This window comes from Microcaecilia unicolor, chromosome 1 (assembly GCF_901765095.1).
Source record: "Microcaecilia unicolor chromosome 1, aMicUni1.1, whole genome shotgun sequence".
Lineage (NCBI taxonomy): Eukaryota > Metazoa > Chordata > Amphibia > Gymnophiona > Siphonopidae > Microcaecilia > Microcaecilia unicolor.
The window spans coordinates 158620566-158641482 of record NC_044031.1 but is presented as its reverse complement, the minus strand read 5'-3'; the positions used below and the strand labels follow the sequence as shown (position 1 = coordinate 158641482).

General features: G+C 40.6%; 1 protein-coding gene across 2 annotated transcripts in view; it reads right to left on the bottom strand.

The window, feature by feature from the left end:
• LOC115469231 (ATP-dependent translocase ABCB1-like) overlaps positions 1-20917 on the bottom strand; it is a 120061-nt gene that overhangs the window by 18512 nt on the left and 80632 nt on the right. For both annotated transcript variants that reach the window (XM_030201681.1, XM_030201673.1), the window contains 6 exons: positions 19686-19763; positions 14075-14158; positions 10474-10677; positions 8102-8202; positions 6071-6211; positions 888-1044 (listed from right to left, as the gene is read on the bottom strand). In XM_030201681.1, coding sequence (XP_030057541.1) covers positions 888-1044; positions 6071-6211; positions 8102-8202; positions 10474-10677; positions 14075-14158; positions 19686-19763 — 765 coding nt within the window. The remainder of the gene's footprint in view (positions 1-887; positions 1045-6070; positions 6212-8101; positions 8203-10473; positions 10678-14074; positions 14159-19685; positions 19764-20917) is intronic.

The window sequence follows — 20917 nt, the reverse complement described above, 5'->3', positions numbered from 1 at the left end:
GCTTTGGGGGGGCTCAGCACACCAGGTAAGGGAGCTATGTACCTGGGAGCCATTTCTGAAATCCACTGCAGTGACCCCTAGGGTGCCTGGTTGGTGTCCTGGCATGTCAGGGGGACCAGTGCTCTACAAATGCTGGCTCCTCCCATGACCAAGTGGCTTGCATTTGGTTGTTTCTGAGATGGATGTCCTTGGTTTCGATTATCGCCGAAAATCAGAAACGGCCAAGTCTAGGGACGACCACATTTCAGAATTTGGGCGACCCTGACTGTATTACCGAAATGAAAGATAGACGTCCATCTTGTTTCGAAAATATGAGTTTCCCCACCCCTCATCAAAACTTGGATGTCTCTTTCAATTATGCCCCTCCACGTGACCTAACTGAATGTAATCAAATACATGACTGATCAATGTCTTTATATTTATAATGCATATACATGCTAGGAAAATATCTTAACTTCCATATCTAATAAAACTACAGTACAGATATACTATGGTCTCATTCAATAAATCTAATTTTCCAATTTTCCATAGTCATAGAAAGGAAATGGGGGGAACTAAGTTGTTTTCATTTGTTAGCATATGGAAGTAAAGAGGCCTTTAAGAGTGGTAAAATCTTGCTTCCAACGGACAGTAAGTGCAATGCCTGTTCAGTAACTGCTGGAGTCATTCCCAATGTCTTCCCATACAGTTATCACACAGAAAATAATTTTACCACACAACAAATGTAGTGACAGTGTGTATGAACTTTCACCTTCCTATATGGTTTTACCAAACAGGCAAATAGAATCAGCCGATCACCAAATGCTCTACTTCATTACATTACATTTTTATGGACAAATCTTGCTACATTTAAGAACTGTATCTAGTAGTAATTGCTTTGTTCTTACCAGTTTTTCACCTTCTTCACTATAGCTATCAATTAGTGGCTTCCTATTTAGAAGCTTAAACATTCGTTGAGCTGAAACCTTTGCTTTTCCAACATCCGGTGCCAAAGAAGTAGACTGTCCAACACTCATAGCTGCGAATACGATAGCAGAAAATACACTACAAATGGAAAACATTTGAAGAGTTGGTGATCACATAACATAAAACCAACATTTTATGGCTGCAGGTGGCATTATCACATTGCATGTGAACTTCAAATACATAATTACGTTTTGAGAAGATTTAAATAATGCTCTATTGTACTATTACTGGAGTCATATCTTAGTGGTGGCCAACCAAGTTTCAGTTTTGGCTTTGAAACTGAAACCAACCCAAAATTGGTATTCAGCCTTTTTCTGATTTCAGCTGAAAATCAGCTGGTTTCTATGAGGTTTACAGAGTAAAAGAAGGAGAAGGAGAAAAACAGGAAAGGAAAGGGGGTTGGAAAGAAATTAAGAATTAGGGAAGTCTAAACTGAATAGATGTGTCTTTAGTGCAATCTTGAATTTAGTATGCAAATCTGAATCGGGAGGGAATTCCATAGTTTGGGTCTAGCACAGCTAATAGCAAAGGCACGTGTAGTATCAAGGTGGAGCATTGAAGGGGATCAAAGCCACCTCCCCTAGGCCTTAGTGGAGCGCATGATCTGGTGCAAGAGGTAATGGTGCTGGGACTGCTTGATAACAGCGATCATAATATGATCAGATTTGATATTAGCTTTGAAGTAAGTATACATAGGAAATCAAATACGTTAGCGTTTAACATTAAAAAAGGAGACTATGATAAAATGAAAACAACGGTGAAAAAAAAAACATAACAGGAGCAGCTGCAAGGGTCAAAAATTTACATCAGGCGTAGATGCTGTTCAAAAACACCATCCTGGAAGTCCAGGCCAAATATATTCAGCGTACTAAAAAAGGAGGACGGAAGACCAAATGACAGCTGGCGTGGTTAAAAGGTGAGGTGAAGGAAGCTAGTAGAGCTAAAAGAAAATCCTTCAGAAAATGGAAGAAGGAACCAACTGAAAATAATAAGAAACAGCAAGTCAAATGCAAAGCGCTGATAAGGAAGGCTAAGAGGGACTTCGAAAAAAAGATTGCGTTGGAGGCAAAAACACGTGGAGGGGCATAATTGAACGAAAACGTCTATCTCCATGGGCGTTTATCTCTGTGAAGGGGCGGACTGAACCGTATTTTCGAAAAAAATAGACGTCCATGTTTTATTCGACAATTTGTGAGCTGGGCGTTTTTGTTTTTCAGTGATAATGGAAAATGAAAGCACCCAGCTCAAAAACGAATAAATCCAAGGCATTTGTTCGTGGGAGGGGCCAGGATTCATAGTGCACTGGTCCCCCTCACATGCCAGGACACCAACCGGGCACCCTAGGGGGCACTTTTACAAAAACAAAAAATAAGGTAAAAGAGCTCCGTGGTGCATAGCACCCTTCCCTTGTGTGTTGAGCCCCCCAAATCCCCCTCAAAACCCACTGCCCACAAGTCTACACCATTATTATAGCCCTAAGGGGTGAAGAGGGGCACCTACATGTGGGTACAGTGGGTTTGGGAGGTTGGACGACCAATAAGCATTAAGCAGCACAATTGTAACAGGTAGGGGGGGATGGGCCTGGGTCCACCTGCCTGAAGTCCACTGCACCCCCTAACAACTGCTCCAGGGACCTGCATACTGCTGCCAGGGAGGTGGGTATGACATTTGATGGTGAAAATAAAAAGTTTTGAAAATCATTTTTTTGTGGTGGGAGGGGGTTAGTGACCACTGGGGGAGTCAGGTGAGGTCATCCCCGATTCCTTCTGGGCGTAATCTGGTCATTTAGGGCACTTTTTGGGGCCTTATTCGTGAAAAAACAGGGTCCAGGAAAAGTGCCCTAAATTCTAGCTACAAACGCATACTTTTTTTCCATTATCGGCGAAAGGCGCCCATCTCTCCTTGGCCGATAACCACACCCCAGTTCCACCTTCGCCACGCCTCCGACATGCCCCCGTCAACTTTGTACGCTTCTGCGATGGAGTGCAGTTGAAAACGTCCAAAATCGCCTTTCCATTATACCGATGTATTCGTTTTTGTGAGATAAACGTCTATCTCCCGATTTGGGTCGAAATCTAGGCGTTTTTCTCTTTCAATTATAAGGTGGATAGTAAAAATTTTTCTAGGTATATTAAAAGCAGGAAGCCAGCAAAAGAATCAATTGGACATCTAGATGACCGAGGAGTAAAAAGGGTGATCGGAGATGACAAAGCCGTAGCGTAGAGATTAAATTAATTCTTTGCTTCGGTCTTCACTGAGGAAGATTTGGGTGGGATACCGGTGCCGGAAATGGTATTCGAAGCTGAAGAGTTGGAGAAACTTAATGAATTATCTGTAAACCTGGAGGATGTAATGTGGCAATTGTACAAACTGAAGAGTAGAAAATCTCTAGGACCGGATGGTATTCATCCTAGAGTACTGATAGAACTGAAAAATGAGCTTGCGGAGCTATTGTTAGTAATATGTAATTTATCCTTAAAATCGAGCATGGTACCGGAAGATTGGAGGGTGGCCAATGTAACGACGATTTTTAAAAAAGGTTCCAGAGGAGATCCGGGAAATTATAGACTGGTGAGCCTGACGTCGGTGCCGGGTAAAATGGTAGAGACTATTATAAAAAACAAAATTACAGAGCATACTCAAAAGCATGGCTTAATGAGGCAAAGCCAACAAGGACTTAGTGAAGGGAAATCTTGCCTCACCAATCTACTCAATTTCTTTGAAGGAGTGAACAAACATATGGATAAAGGTGAGCCTATTGATATCGTGTGTCTGGTTTTTCAAAAGGCATTTGACGAAGTACCTCATGAAAGACTCCAGAGGAAATTGGAGAGTCATGAGATAGGAGGTAGTGTTCTATTGTGAATTAAAAACTGGTTAAAAGATAGAAAACAGAGAGTAGGGTTAAATGGTCAGTATTCTCAATGGAGAAGGGTAGTTAGTGGGGTTCCCCAGGGGTCTGTTCTGGGACTGTTGCTTTTTAACATATGTATAAATGACCTAGAGATAGGAGTAACTAATGAGGTAATTAAATTTGCTGACGACACAAAGTTATTCAAAGTCGTTCAATCGCGGGAGGATTGTGAAAAATTACAAGAGGACCTTACGAGACTGGGAGTCTAAATGGCAGATGACGTTTAATGTGAGCAAGTGCAAAGTCATGTGGGAAAGAGGAATCCGAATTATAGCTACGTCATGCAAGGTTCCACGTTAGGAGTCATGGACCAAGAAAGGGATCTAGGTGTCATCATTGATGATACGTTGAAACCTTCTGCTCAGTGTGCTGCTGCGGCTAAGAAAGCAAATAGAATGTTAGGTATTATTAGGAAAGGAATGGAAAACAAAAATGAGGATGTTATAATGCCTTTGTATCGCTCCATGGTGTGACCGCACCTCGAATATTGTGTTCAATTCTGGTTGCCGCATCTCAAAAAAGATATAGTAGAATTAGAAAAGGTGCAGAGAAGAGCAACGAAAATGATAAAGGGGATGGGACGACTTCCCTATGAGGAAAGGCTAAAGAGGCTAGGGCTCTTCAGCTTTGAGAAAAGGCGGCTAAGGGGAGATATGATAGAGGTCTATAAAATAATGAGTGGAGTTGAACGGTAGATGTGAAGCGTCTGTTTACGCTTTCCAAAAATACTAGGACTAGGGGGCATGCGATGAAGCTACAATGTAGTAAATTTAAAACAAATCGGAGACAATGTTTCTTCACTCAACATGTGATTAAACTATGGAATTCATTGCCACAGAATGTGGTAAAGGCGGTTAGCTTAGTGGAGTTTAAAAGGTTTGGATGGCTTTGAGATGAAGAATGTGGTCACAAAGCCAGGTAGATACTTTTTGCAAACATAGGTTAAGCTCAAAGAGATGTTGGGAAAGAGGCAGTATAAGATCTGAATATCGTCCATGTAGAACAAAGGAAGACAGTTGCTAGATTAAACCAGAGTGAAAAGCAGTACAAGAAAAATGTTGAAAAGAGTCGGGGCTAAGAGCCCTGAGGCACACTGGGCAGAGATGAGAAGCTGGGAGAGCAGGAATATTGATAAAGTTGTTGAAAATATCTGTGGGATATATAACTATGGAACCAGTGAGTAACAGTACTAGAGGCACCTATGGATTGGAAATGATCTAGAAGAATCAAATGATCTAAAGGTCAAAAGCAGATGAGAGATCAAGAGATACCACAACCACAGAAGAGTGCTGATCTAGAAAGGACCCAAGTGTATCGTGAAAAGTGACTAGACATGCTTCAGTGTTATGATTCTTCCTAAAACCGGCCTGGTAGAGGTGTAAAGCAAAGGTCTTATCCAAGAAGTCACAAGTTGTTGGTGAACAATTTTCTCTAGAAATTTGGCAAAGAATGGGAGGGTCGAGATGGGTTGCAGGGTCAGATGAATCAAGGGTGGGTTTCTTTAAGAGTGGGGTAACTAGAGCATGCTTCCAGGCACTTGGAACAATGCTGTCAGTTAAAGAGGTTTGAAGAATGGGTAAAAATAAGGGGAGATGCTTGAATAAATGAGAAGGGGTCAGAAGGGGAGTCAGAGGGGTTCATGTCCTGGAATAAAGTTTTGTGGGAGAAAAGGGTGATAGCATTAAAAGTGCACCAGGAAGATTGAAGTTGGACAGCACTCTCCAGAGGATATGAATGAGAAAGTGGGTGGGGGGAGGGAATAAGAAAAGGGAGAAGAGCCAATTATGGAGGGCCTTGTTCTGCCAAAAAGTGGCAAGAGTATCAAGTGGTCGGATGGAGGGGTCAAAAATTGCAGAGGGGGTTATGAGGTCGGGGAGGCTAGGGTATTAATTGAAGAGGGGGTGAGGCTTATTTGAAGCAATATGAATCAATTTAGAACAGTATTCTTTCTTGGCTGAACAAAGGACTGAGCAATAATGTTGAAAGTGGGCATTATATGCAGACCACGATGACGCAGAGTGATGTCTACACCATCTTCTCGGCATATGTATACCACTTTTCCACCTGCACAACAGGCTTTACATGTAGATAAACCTTTATTAAATTATCATCAATATGTCCAGTTGTTAGTAACATTTGAAATAAAAGCCCTGATAGGCATTTTGTAACTTTCCAAGCCAGTATACTTACATAAACACACTTTCAAATCCTGTGTAACAGTGTGCAATAAGCCAAGCCCCAAATCTGAAAACAGCTGCATTAACAAAATAGTTGCAAGACTGTGATATTCCATAGGTGAATCCATATATTGGAGCTTTGATCATAGCATCCCTTTAAATAAATACAAAATATATAAAAGTAAATTAGTGATTACAGAAACCAAGATTTAAAAAATCACACAAGAAGCCGCACTAGTCAACTATAGTCCAGTGAGAACACCAGTAATTTTCAATTAATCCTGATTTCACTGACGGCATTTCTTCATTACTAACCAATAAAACCTGGATGGATCATTTTTAAACTCAACGTTTTTTGATCGGAGTGGGAGAAGTTGGATTCATCTACTGCATTGTGAAGTAGAAACAACTCTGTGGCAATGCACTGAAGGTCATTATTGTCTCTTAGCCTATAGCCTTCAAAACAAGATGGTAGTGACAGCAGTTTCAGTGCCCACCACCATTGGCAGCTCCACAAATGGCTAAAGATCTAATTGATATGGAAAGAAACACTCATATTACATTAAGATGCTAATATGTATTTTCCCCTGCTGACTCTCTAAAACCATAGGTCCGTGTATAAAGCCGGCAGTGATCAGCATTTTGCTGACTGCTACTGGCGATAAACCCAGAAATTCAAGGCTGGGCCATGGCTGGACATCAGCATTGAACTTCTGGGTTTGTGGAGCCGACTAACATATAGCTGGATAAGTGTCATATTCATCCCTTTAACCAGCGATGAGTAACTTCATAAAAATAGGCCTGACTTTTATGCAGTCCCATGTATGCAGTTAACCTAGCTAGTTAAGTGCTGAATATCGAAACTTAACTGACCAAGTACTGACTCCACTCTAGAATGACCTAAAAATAGCTGGTTTTCATTTCGATGGTAACCAGTTATTTTCAACAGCACTAACCGGATATGTGTCAGTGAAAATTAGCAGGTTGCCCCAAACAGATGATTTAACTGGCCAGAAGCCAGGGTGGTTAAATTGCTTTGATTCTTCGAGGACATCGGTGATGCCGATCTGCGTTGCCCGGTCAGGCATTTAAAAAAGTAAGTAAGAACTTTGTGGAGCACAAGCCATGCTCCACCATGCATGCGCAAGTGCCTTCCCACCCATTGCGCGAACATGGACCCCTCAGTTCTTCTTCCATGTAAGGAAAAGATGCTTCTTTGTACTATCTCCTCATTCGCTCAGTATTAGAAACCATATTTTGTGTTCGTTCTGGCTATTTTTTCATTTCGGAATTGTGTTCCTGTTAGAATCTCCATTTTCCTTTCCTTTAATTTCATTAGAGCTTTTTATCACAGTTTTAAGTTTTGTTTGTTTTTCCATTGTCATCAGGCCACTTTTAGGTCCTGACTTCGGCCGAGACTTTCCCTTTCCTTTTTCTGTGCATTTCCCCTTTTTCAGGCACCATAGCGTCATTTAATTTAGCCTAAGAAGTTTTTCCATCCATGTCCACAAAGATTCCACAAACATGTGGACAATGGGGAGCTGGTGGATACTGTGTATCTGGATTTTGAAAAGGCGTTTGACAAAGTGCCTCATGAAAGACTCCAGAGGAAACTGGAGAGTCATGGGATCGGAGGTAGGGTATTACTATGGATTAAGAACTGGTTGAAAGAGAGGAAGCAGAGAGTAGGACTGAAAGGTCAGTATTCTCAGTGGAGAAGGGTATTTATTGGGGTCTCGCAGGGGTCTGTGCTGGGACCGCACCTGTCCCCGCGACAGAAAGCAGTTGGGGACGCCCAAAATCGGCTTTCGATTATACCAATTTGGGCAACCCTGTGAGAAGGATGCCCATCTTCCGATTTGTGTCAAAAGATGGGCGTCCTCTTTCGAAAATGAGCCTGCAAGTGAGCCAAAACATTTTGTTTTGTCCTGAGGAAAGACTTATGAGTCTACTGTCTAGTTAATTGACTCCTGGGTGTCCCACCATATCATACTTTGGGAAATAAATGGAATAGGTGAAAGTTGTATTTAGTAAAAATTCTCACCTGTATGGTCCATCCAAACTTGTGGTATACTTTACATAAAATGTATCTTCTCTTGTTAAAGAAGCTACTGTTCTTATGTTTTCTACAACTTCGGTGGAAATCTAAAAAGTGGTAAATAAAAAAACACTGATAATTATGCTAAGAAATTCTAAGTGAAACTGATAGTCTAGGAAGCTAATCCAATGCATAATAATTAGACTATAATATTGTACAACAAATTTGTTCCATATTGTGTTAGTTTATTGCTGAAAGTACTGAAGGTGTTTGACAATAACACTTATTGCACAGTCATACTGAGATGAGGAAAACTCTCCACCAGTTACGTGCATTCACTTGCACACACTGAGTTCATTTAGAAACCTTAAAAATGTTAGCGTATGCAAACCTACAAATTATCAAATGTACAAATTGGTATGTATTATGCTGATATGAAGGGCAGTTCTATAAAGGGGCACCTATATGGAGCCTATTCTAGAAATAAAAGTAGGCACTTCCTGTCCCTTATAGAACACTAGTGTAACTAGGTATATGCATGCATAGGTACTTAGGCTTAAGCATGTATACCAGCCACCTGCAAAGTATATGCTATTGAAGATATGCGTGTGTCTACAGAATAATGCATAGCTGAAATTTTGGCATTTACAAATGGTATTCAGGTCATTTACATGCCTATTTGCCAGGTAAATGTTAGCAGCATCTTTATAGCATTAATCCCACAATAAGCCCTTTACAAAATGTGTGAAATGCACCAAAAAGACTGGCAATGAAGTATTGACATGACATCCTGCCCTGCTACATTTACACCTCCTAGTCAAGCTCCCTTTGTGTGTTCTGCTCTTCTGTGGACTCTATGTATGTTGTTCAGATAATGATGGGGGCAGAGGGTATTGTGCCGGAAGATGGGGGGTTCCAGTCTTGCCTTACATAGAACATGAGCTGTGTGGCCCTGCTCAGTTGCTTTTTCTGTGAGCATATGTGCTCACCCTGCATTTCCAGGGTACTGATAGCTCCATCCTCCCTCTAGGGCAAGCTTTTGCTACTCACTGCTTTGACCTATTGTGATGTAAAAGGTGGTATATCAAGTATATCCTAGGTGAGATAATATTCAAGCACCTTCTGACATCCAACTTTCTTTAAATTAGTTCCCTTATTTTCAAACTCCAGTTACTCTATCTTACCTATCTATATATTCCACCTTTGCTCACACCCTATACTGTCTATTAAAATGTTTTATTGCATATTATGTTGACATTGTAATGTAGCACACTATGCCATACCTTGCATTGTTATCTGAATATTTTTACTGCTATAATTGTCTATTGCCAATGTTTGACTTATTTTTGCTGTGCACCATCTTGAGTGAATTCCTTTCAGATTAATAAACAGGTACATAAATAACTTTAGAGTACAACTTGCTTATTGCATTTGCAGGATGCATTCACAGGAGGAAGTGCATGTCCAACAGTTATATATGCATGCTAGTAGCCTAGTGGTTAGTGCAGTGGCCTTTGATCCTTGGGAACTGGGTTTGATTCCCACTTCAGCTCATTGTGACTCTGGGCAAGTCACTTAACTCTCCGTTAAATAAATAAATACCTGTCTATACTATACCGTACAAATAAATACCTGTCTATACTATGTAAACAGCTCGGAATGTAGTTGCAAAAACCACAGAAAGGTGGTATATCAAGTCCCTTTCCCTATAATGAAATCTAGGTGTTCAGATGCTGTTAACAAAATTCAAACTTAGTACATTGCCTATTGGCACCTACTATAGAATTGCCCTCTAAGAGGGAATGTACAAAACTTTGGGGATATTTAGAAACCTATCTTACAAAGATGTAAGTGAGATAACTAGAGATTAGACTGTTATTCATGCCAAGGGGATTTGGTTTACCTGTTGACCTGACTGCTCCTTTTTTCCAGTACAGCTGCTAGCTAGTGTGATAAGGGCCTCTCTGTACTTTGTACCTAGATATATACAATTTTGTTGTAAACTGAAGAATATTGTAACAACCTGCATTCTTATTCTCAATCTACCTTTGTTCTTCATACAAGGGTATCCCTAATGGATGCATTCTGTTCCTTCAGGTGGCATCTTTGGACTTTATTTTTCTCTTTTCTTGAATTCTGAGATAATTGACAGGTAGGGATATGAAAAGAGGTCATTTTAAGTTGTCAATTTCTTTTTCATTTGGATGTATACATTCAATGAAGCACACTTTGGGGTAGTTCATAAACAGCTTGCAATGGGTTCCTAATATTTTTATTTAGCTTTTTGGAAAATTTGAAGATGAGTAGTCCTGTTATATTTGTTTATAACCAATAAAAATGAAATTGTTATTTATAGATAAATGAACAAATACACTTACTCTTCCAGCTTCCTCCAAGGCTTTTTGATCTTTAGAAGCATGACCAGCCATTGATTTCATTCTAATAAAATTTGCCCCAATCAGAAAAGGAACACAAGCAAGGATCATCAGAGTCAGCTGCCAGCTATGTATAAAGGCAATAATAATGGCTGCCAGCAAGGTGCAGACAGTCATGATAATCAAACCCAGTTGAGTCCCAGTAGCCTGTAATAAGACAAAAGTTTAATGGATTAGTAAAAATCTAACACATGATAATGCAATTACATAATGACTGGTGCAGAAGGACAGGCAAGTTTTAATAAAGAAGGGAAAAGACTGTAAGACACAGTAAAAATAAATAAAAGAAGCATATGTGTGGAGAGTAATTTTAAAATGTGTTGACTAGGTACCTGTTCTTAGCCTGTTTTATAAACACCCATAAAATGCCTAGGTTATAAAACTGTTTCAGAAAGGTTTCAGAAATTGCAGCTATATTGAAGACAGGCATATTTATATCTGCTCAGAAACTGATGTCAATGTACAAGAGTACAAGAACACACAAATCAGCATGTTTTTTTAAAGACCATGTGTAAATCATTACTCTACCCACACTCTGCCCAAACTACACCCATCGTGCCTTCACAAGTATTGGAGTGGAGGAGTAGCCTAGTGGTTAGTGCAATGGACTTTGATCCTGGGGAACTGGATTTGATTCCCACTGTAGCTCTTTGTGGCTTGGGGTAAGTCACTTAACCCTCCATTGTCCCAGGTATAAATAAGTACCTGTATATACTACGTAAACCACTTTGAATGTACTTAGTAAAGGTACAGAGAAAGGTAATCAAAATGGTAAAGTGGATGGGATGACTCCTTTATGAGGAAAGGCTAAGAGGTTAGGGATCTTTGGCTTGGAGAAGAGACAGCTGAGGGCAGATATAACAGAGGTCTATAAAATAATGAGTGGAGTGGAAAGATTAGATGTGAATTGCTTGTTTACTGTTTCTAAAAGTACAAGGATTAGGGGACAAACAATGCAGTTACTAAGTAGTACATTCATAACAAACTGGAAAAATATGTCTTCAGTAAACATATAATTAAGCTCTGGAATGTATTGCCAGAAAATGTAGTAAAAGTGGTTAGTGAATCAGGGTTTAAAAAAAGGTTTGGCTCAGTTCTTGGGAAGAAAAATCCATAAATCATTATTAAGGTGGTCTTGGTGAACATCCACAACTCATAAGAATATAGGAATAGCCACACTGGGTCAGACCAGTGGTCCATCTAACCCAATATCCTGTTTCCAGCAGTGATCAATCCAGATCACAAGTACCTGGCAGAAACTCAAATTGTAGCAACATTTCATGCTATTAATCCCAGAGTAAGCAATGGCTTCCCTATGTCTATCTCAATAGCAGACTATGGACTTTCCTCCAGGAACTTGTCCAAACCTTTTTTAGACCCAGATAAGCTATCTTCTGTTACCACATCCTCTGGCAATGAGTTCCAGAGCATACCTATTCATTGAATGAACAAATATTTCCTCCCATTTGTTTTAAAAATATTTCCATTTAACTTCATTGAGTGCCCCCTACTCTTTGTTCTTTTTGAAAGATTTCAAAATTGATTCACTTCTACTCATTCTACACCACTCAAGATTTTGTAGACCTCAATCATATCATCCCTCAGCCATCTCTTTTTCCAAGCTGAAGAGCCCTAATCTCTTTAGTCTTTCCTCCTATAGAGGAGTTCCATCCCCTTTATCATTTTGGTTGCTATTTTTTGAACCTTTTCTAATTCCGCTATATCTTTTTTGAGATATAGCAACCAGAATTGAATGCAATACTTATGGTGAGATCATACCATGGAATGATACAGAGGCATTATAGAATTCCTGGTCTTATTTACCATCCCTTTCCTAATAATTCCAAGCATCCTGTTTGCTTTTTTGGCTGCCACCCAACACTGGACCGAAGATTTCAGCATATTGTCTACAATGAAAACAAGAACTTTTTTCTTGAGTGCTGACTCCTAAGGTGGACACCAGCATCAGGTAACTATGATTCGGATCCGAATGTGGATCACTTTGTATTTGTCCACATTAAATTTCATCTGCCATTTAGATGCCCAATCTTCCAATTTCCTAAGGTCTTCCTGCAATTTTTCAGTCTGCAAGTGTTTTAACAACTTTGAATAGTTTTGTGTCATCTGCAAATTTAATCACCTCACTTGTCATTTTGATTTCTATGTCATTTATAAACATGCTAAGTAGAACTGGTCCCAGTGCAGATCCCTGCAGCACTCCACTATTCACCCTCCTTCATTGAGAAAAATGGCCATTTAACCCTAACTTTCCTTTTTCTGTCCAATAACCAATTCCTAATCCATAACAGAACATTGCCTCCTATCCCATGACTCTTTAATTTTCTCAGGAGTTTCTCATGAGGAATTTTGTCAAAAGCTTTCTAAAAATCTAGATACAGTAAATGAACTGACTCACCATTACTGACATGTTTATTCACACCTTCAAACAAAGGAAATTGGTGAGGCAAGACTTCCTTTGGCTGAATCCATGTTGACTCTGTTCCATTCAACCATGTTTGTCTATGTATTCTTTAAAATAGTTTCCACTATTTTGCCCGGTACCAATGTCAGGCTTACCAGTCTGTAATTTCCTGGATCACCCCTGAAGCCCTTTTTAAAAATCAGCGTTACAATGGCCACCTTCCAATCGTCAGGTACTATGGATGATTTTAATGACAGGTAACAGATCACTAACAGCAGATCAGTAATTTCATGTTTGAGTTCTACCAGTATCATAGGTCCAGGTGATTTACTAATCTTTCAGTATCCATCCGGTCCAGGTGATTTACTATTTGGCTCAGTACATCTTCCAGATTCACCAAGATTTCTTTCAGTTCCTCCACATCATCACCAGCATGGAATCTATTTTGTACCTGGATTGGCCAGTATTGAAATCAGGATACTGGACTTGATGTATAAGGTGGTGATGTGCTGTTGTTGAACAGATCTGGTTTTTTTTTCTATCTGACAAATAGGATTTGAACCATGCAAATATTGTGTCACCGAAACCTATTTCTGTCACCTGTGTGTGCATGATATTATGGTTCACAGCACCTAAGGCTGAGAAATCTAGCAACACTTGTCATAGTTTCTGTGGTGATCATCAAATAGAGTTACAAAAACTGTCTCCATTCCATACCCAGGTCTGAAGCCAAATTGACATGGGTCTAGCCCAGTCATTCCCAAGATGGAACTAGGTATGCCCCATGGATTGGGTTGGAAATGGCTAGCTTGTTTCTTTCTTTTATCCTAATGAAAAAATAAATAAATTTAGCCACTTTTACTGCATATTCACCAGTCCTCCTAGGAAAAGGATGTTAAATACTGGCTAGTAGTTTGCAAGCTTGTCCTGGTCAAAGGAGCTTTTCTCAGTAGGGGGGACACTACAGCCCTTTTGTGTCTCTGGCAGCTACCATTTCAAAAAAGAGGAGCTAACAATTCTAGATCAAGTTGTCCACCTTCCCTCTCTTAACATACATTTCTAAATTTATTTCTACTGCTGAATATGGATGACTTGTGATACATATTTTACATTTTCACTTACCCCCTTGACTTGGGAAGCATCTGTGGCAAGTCTTGTAAGCAAAACACCTACAGCGTTCTTGTGATCATCAAACCATCCAATTTCCTGTTATTTAAAAATAACACTGATATGAAGGTACATCTTTTCTTCCAAATACAAAAAAATCTGGAGTATTTTCATTAACATACAGTATAAGGGGTCCTTTTACTAAAGTGCAGTAAACATTTACAGTTACTGCATGTTAGTTGCAAAAATTAATGCATGGTAACTATGACGCCTGTGTAGTGTCTCTTGGGGGAGAGCTTTCCACACAGTTATTGCACAGAAAAATAAACTTTATTGCACATTAATTGCATTGATAGGTAACACAATTGTATTTACCATCACCTACTGAGGTGGCATTAATCCCCTGATTCTATACATGGTGCCGGAACTTCTGCGTGGAAATCAAATTGTATTCTATAACAATGCGCATAATTTAGGGGCCCTTTACAAAGGTGCGTAAGGGTCTACGCACATCAGCATGCACCAAATCAGTATTACCGCCTGGCTACCATGTGCCCCGGGTGATAATTCTGAATTTGGCACATGCCAAAAAGACGCAGTAAAAAATATTTTCAATTTTGTACCATATGAAGCTTACCCAGCGGTAGATGGCAGTGTGACCGTGCTGCATGCCTACCACCTGGGTAGCATGTGAGACTTTACTGCTAAGTCAATGGGTGGCGGTAAGGTCTCAGACTGAAAATGGATGTGCGCTGGTTTTTATTTTTCCACACGTCCATTTTCTGGCCCCTTTAAAAAAGGCCCTTTTCCCAGGACGCAGTAAAAACTGGCCTGTTGCACTGCCACAGGCCACTTTTTGCCATAGCTTAGTAAAAAGGCCCCTTAATTAGTAAACAAGCTAATCAGCGCTAATTGGGTGTTAAGCAATTAACAGAACTAATTGGCAATAATTGAGATTTACAAGCACAACTCACTAAGTGTATTCTATAATATGATGCACCTAAATTCTAAGTCTAAGTTGAAAAGAGGGCATGGCCATGGGCGGGGTATGAACAGTTCTACAATCTGTGTGCATTATTATAGAATACACCCGCTCTCCCCCTAATTTATGCACCGGGATTTACAGCAAGTAAAACATGGCCTAAATGGAAATGACCGAATTTAGTCACAAGGAGAGCTACTTGGCTTATTCTATATACCACGTGGAATGTTAAGCCTATTCTATAAAATGTAGGCATACTTTTGATAATACGCCTGGGCGTCATTTTGTTCCACACAGAACTTTTAGGCACCTTATAAAGAATCTCTCCCTAAGTGCATTTCCACTATCTGCCATGCTAACAGGTACCATGACACAAGTTTCTGTTCACTATCTGCAAGACACTATCCATACCTAGTACTTGTCCATGTTCTGCCAATTCTCAACCCTATTTCACTCTGGGGTCCATTTACAAAGGAGTGCTGAAAAATGGCTTGCGGTAGTGTAGGTGGGGGTTTTGGGCACGCACAGATCCATTTTTTAGCACACCTGTAAAAAAGGCCTTTTTTTGCCAAAAATGGACGTGTGTCAAAATCAAAATTGCTGCAAGTTCATTTTGGGTCTGAGACCTTACCGCTAGCCATTCACTTAGCGGTAAAGAATCCGGGTGGCAATGACCTATGTGTGTCAAATGCCACTTGGCGCCCATCTGTTACGCGTGCCCGAAAATATTTTTCGGACGCGCACCAAAAATGAATACCTCAAGAGCCACACAGTAGTCGGGCAGTAACTCCATTTTGGCTCATGTTGGGTGCGCATAGACGCTTATGTGGCTTAGTAAAAGGGCCCCTCTATGCATTTAATACAGGACGCAGTGCACACTACCTGTCACACCAGCGTGGTAATGGTCACAGCAGCTATGCACTAAAAGTTAATCATGTGAATGTTTCATACAGGCAATTCTATTATATAGACACCTGCATTTATGTGCCCCTTGCGTGCATAAATGTCTAGAATTCTATCACTTTCGTGGGTAAGCACACACTTAGCTGCAAAAGTGTAAGCAGGGTGCCTGTTACTTTGTAATGGCGTGCATGACGTGGAGGGGCATTTTTGAAAAGTTGTCAAAATTGGGACGTCCTGCTTATTAGGTCCAAAAAAGACATCTATCTCAGAGCCAATTTTAAACAGGAAAAACGTCCAGATTTTCTGTTTGAAAATGGCTGTGAGATGCATGTTTTACTTTGAGGACATCCAAAATAAATAGCCATTTTCCAAAATGAAACGGTCAACTTATGAATAGCAAAAAAACAGAAATAGGAACGTCAATCTGGCATCATTTTGAGAAAACTGGCCACACACATCCAGGCAGAGCAGAGGGGTAGCCTAGTGATCAACGCAGTAGACTTTAAACCAAGGGTCCTTGTTCAAATTCCACCTTAATTCTATTTTTTTTTGTGAGCCCTCCAAGAACCAAAAAATACCTACTGTACCTGAATATGCACTACTTCAATAGCCTTCAGGCTTGCAAGTGACTTACATATTTAGGTACAGTAGATATATTTCTATTTTTGGAGGGCTTGCAATTAAACAAAATAGAGCTAAGTTGGAATTTGAACCAGGACCCTTGGTTTACAGTCCACTACACTAACCATTAGGCTACTCCTCACATACCTTAGGATGTCCTGAATCTAAGACTTGGACATTTGATTATCCCTGTTGGATGTCCTTTTTTTGGGTCCTCCCTAGTTCCACCCAAAACACACTTCCTACCTACTACTACTACTTATCATTTCTATAGCACTACTAGATGTATACAGCGCTGTACAAATCATACTTTTTCTGTCTCTAATAGGCTCAAAATCTTAGATGTTTTTTCTACCTGGGGCAATGGGTGGTTAAGCAACTTGTCCAGGGATCACAAGGAACTGCAGTGGGAATCTAACCCAGTTCCCCAGGATCTCATCTAACCGCACTTACCATTAGGCTACTCCTCCCAAAATGCCCCCTAGCTATTTGGATGATCTGCAGTATTGGACTTTCCAAAATTAGTATTTGGATGTTTTTGGTAGATTGCTGAGCATTTTGAGACATCTATGTGCTTTAAAAATGAACACCATAGTGTGTAGATGCCAGGGCATATACATGGGCAAAGCATTAAAGGCACATGGGCAGGACTCCAAGCTACACATATAACTTACATAATACGGTAAGATCTGCACGTTTCTGCTACGTTTAGTCATCCACTCTGTATGCCAGCTCTATGGCTAGTATATAAATGTTAGGTGTGCCAATAAAAGGTGAGCTAGTATTCTATAACAGAACCTAATGTCTCTGGTTGTTCCCATCTACACTTCTCTACCCAGGTCAATCAGCTTCCCATTGCATAAGACTGACTCCCAGCCCTGTTCTTTCTTTCTCTAATCATTACTCTTTATTGCCCATACTACAGTTCGCAGGACGATGTAATAAACTGTGCTAAACTCAGTGCAGAGGTTTACTTCCAGTTTAGCACAATTTTTTTGTGCACAAAAGATTACTTCCCATGCAGCATGGGTTTTAGCACCCAAAAATCTGAGTTAATGGGGATGTAACAGTCTGTATTGATCTTAATGCTGTTAGCATGGATATGGCATACTAACGAGATGCAAGTGAAATTATTTCTGATGCAATAAATTGTACTAAAGCAAATTAAATTTTAACTTCCCAATTACTTTAATAGAAAGTTATAGAAAACAGCTATCAAAGGCTCAAGATGCCCAAGTTGAGGATCAGAGAGTCCCACCCTGCCCCCAAGACCCTTGAGGCAATGGAACTGTGGCCTGGAATCAGAAAGTCCCACCACCACCACTCACCTACTCATTAGCTATCCCTCCACACACCTACTTAGCCTCCTCTCACTCCCCCCCCCCCCCACCCAAGCATCCCTACCTGGCTATGTAGCCCTTCCCCAGGTAGGTGGGTGAGGCTATTTAGGTAGGGAGTATGTAGGTAATGGGATGTTGGTTAGCGAGTTGATGGCTGTGATTGGAGTTCTCTGGTCCAAGTGCAGAGCATCTCTGCTTACAGGGTCCTGAGACTTGGTCTATCTCCTTAAACACAACAAAAGGTGGAAGGATTGAAAGCAAGGTGATAGCAAGTTAACCCATTGTGCCACACAGCAAAATGGGGATAATTTTATAAGGTACTTTCTGTGAACAAAATCTATTTTACACCTGTATTTTTATGTGATATGCACAACTGCTCCCAGAGGCACAGTTTGAGTAGGGGAGCTGTACATGTATAAGTTATAATATACACAGCTACATCCATGCATTTCCATCTTCTTCAGAGCAAGTGTGAATTTGAGTAAGATACTTTGGCGCTCGTTTTTGAAGCATACGAACATCTCAAAGGGCCAAAATTAATGTCCATATCACGATTTTGCAAAGGCAGAACAGAGATGACCAACACTGCAGTATGTCCAAATTGCAAGGGGGCGTATTCTGAGTGTGTTTGGGGTGGGACTAGGGAGGGTCTTAAATCTGGACATCCAACAGCGATTACTGAGGGAAAGAAGCATCCATGTCTAAAAAGGAGGAGACCCTTATTTTGACCTGTATCAGGAATATCAAGGTTAGAAAAAGGTGCTTTGATTGAGCAGCTGTCCGCTAGAGGGATTAAGGCACAACACCTCTTTAATCTCCCAGTGGTTGCTGTCCTCATCCCTCTTCTATGAAAGTGAAACTGGAAGGCGATACCAGACTCTATGACAGTTTCAGGTATTATGGGCATTCTTAGCAGAGTAGGAAGCAGGTTGAAATCCCATGCCAACTCTTTTTTTTTTTTTTTAATTGTGAGCCCTCCAGAAACAGAAAAATACCTACTTTACATAAATAAATAAAACACCTGCAATCTTGAAATTGAAGTGGTGTGCGTTCAGGTACAGTAGGTATTTTTCTGTTTCTGGAGGGCTCACAATTAGGAAAACAAAGTGTTTATATGGGATTTGAAACTGGGTCTCTTGATTTACAGTCCACTGCACTAACCACTAAGCTGACCCTCTGCTCCGCATGAAAGTCTGTGTGGCCATTTTCTAAGAATGCTGCTATACAGACATCCTTGTTCCTTGTTTTCCCCCATTCAAAATGTGGACGTTTCAGTCTGTAAAATGAATGTTTATGCTGGACATATCTGGTTCGAAAATAAATGTGAAATGGTGGGGCATTCAGACTTGGATGTCCCTATTCTGACTTTGACATGCTTTCAAAAATGCCCATCTTTCTGCACTACCAGGAGTCATTTTTGTTTTTGGTAAAATAGCTGCATTTTTCAAAAATGTTTTTGGTGCTTTATTTTAAAATTACCCATACCCCCACCCAGTTAAAGGGCCCTTTTACCAAGCTGCGGGAGAAAGGGCCCTGTGCTGGTGGCAGGGGCCGTTTTCCCGTGCACCAGGGCCCTTTTTACCACAGCAGGTATGAAAGCCCCCAGCACACATGGCCATGTGTTAAGAGAACTCTTACCGCATGGCCAAGCAACAGGGATATTCAATGGAAAGCATCCAGATGAAGATATGTGTATAGAACTTATCTGGATAAGTTAGCACACACTAGATTTATCAATATGGGTCTTTTAAATCTATCTCCATATTAGAGACATATCTACCTGTTGGAGCAATGCCTTGAATGATGAAGATCGCAGCCTCATGGTAAGAGTCTCTCCAGACTTGCCAAAAGTGTATCCCTAAAGGTAGTAAAAAAAAGTATAGCATGCTTTCATTTAGATGTTTATTTTTGTTACATTATATTATTATTAATATCTTGATTTATTACAGATATATGTAAAACAAGGACATTTGGGGGTAATTTACTAAAAATGTTTTTGCATGTACAGTGGGGGAAATAAGTATTTGATCCCTTGCTGATTTTGTAAGTTTGCCCACTGACAAAGACATGAGCAGCCCATAATTGAAGGGTAGGTTATTGGTAACAGTGAGAGATAGCACATCACAAATTAAATCCGGAAAATCACATTGTGGAAAGTATATGAATTTATTTGCATTCTGCAGAGGGAAATAAGTATTTAATCCCTCTGGCAAACAAGACCTAATACTTGGTGGCAAAACCCTTGTTGGCAAGCACAGCGGTCAGACGTCTTCTGTAGTTGATGATGAGGTTTGCACACATGTCAGGAGGAATTTTGGTCCACTCCTCTTTGCAGATCATCTCTAAATCATTAAGAGTTCTGGGCTGTCGCTTGGCAACTCGCAGCTTCAGCTCCCTCCATAAGTTTTCAATGGGATTAAGGTCTGGTGACTGGCTAGGCCACTCCATGACCCTAATGTGCTTCTTCCTGAGCCACTCCTTTGTTGCCTTGGCTGTATGTTTTGGGTCATTGTCGTGCTGGAAGACCCAGCCACGACCCATTTTTAAGGCCCTGGCGGAGGGAAGGAGGTTGTCACTCAGAATTGTACGGTACATGGCCCCATCCATTCTCCCATTGATGCGGTGAAGTAGTCCTGTGCCCTTAGCAGAGAAACACCCCCAAAACATAACATTTCCACCTCCATGCTTGACAGTGGGGACGGTGTTCTTTGGGTCATAGGCAGCATTTCTCTTCCTCCAAACACGGCGAGTTGAGTTCATGCCAAAGAGCTCAATTTTTGTCTCATCTGACCACAGCACCTTCTCCAAATCACTCTCGGCATCATCCAGGTGTTCACTGGCAAACTTCAGACGGGCCGTCACATGTGCCTTCCGGAGCTGGGGGACCTTGCGGGCACTGCAGGATTGCAATCCGTTATGTCGTAATGTGTTACCAATGGTTTTCGTGGTGACAGTGGTCCCAGCTGCCTTGAGATCATTGACAAGTTCCCCCCTTGTAGTTGTAGGCTGATT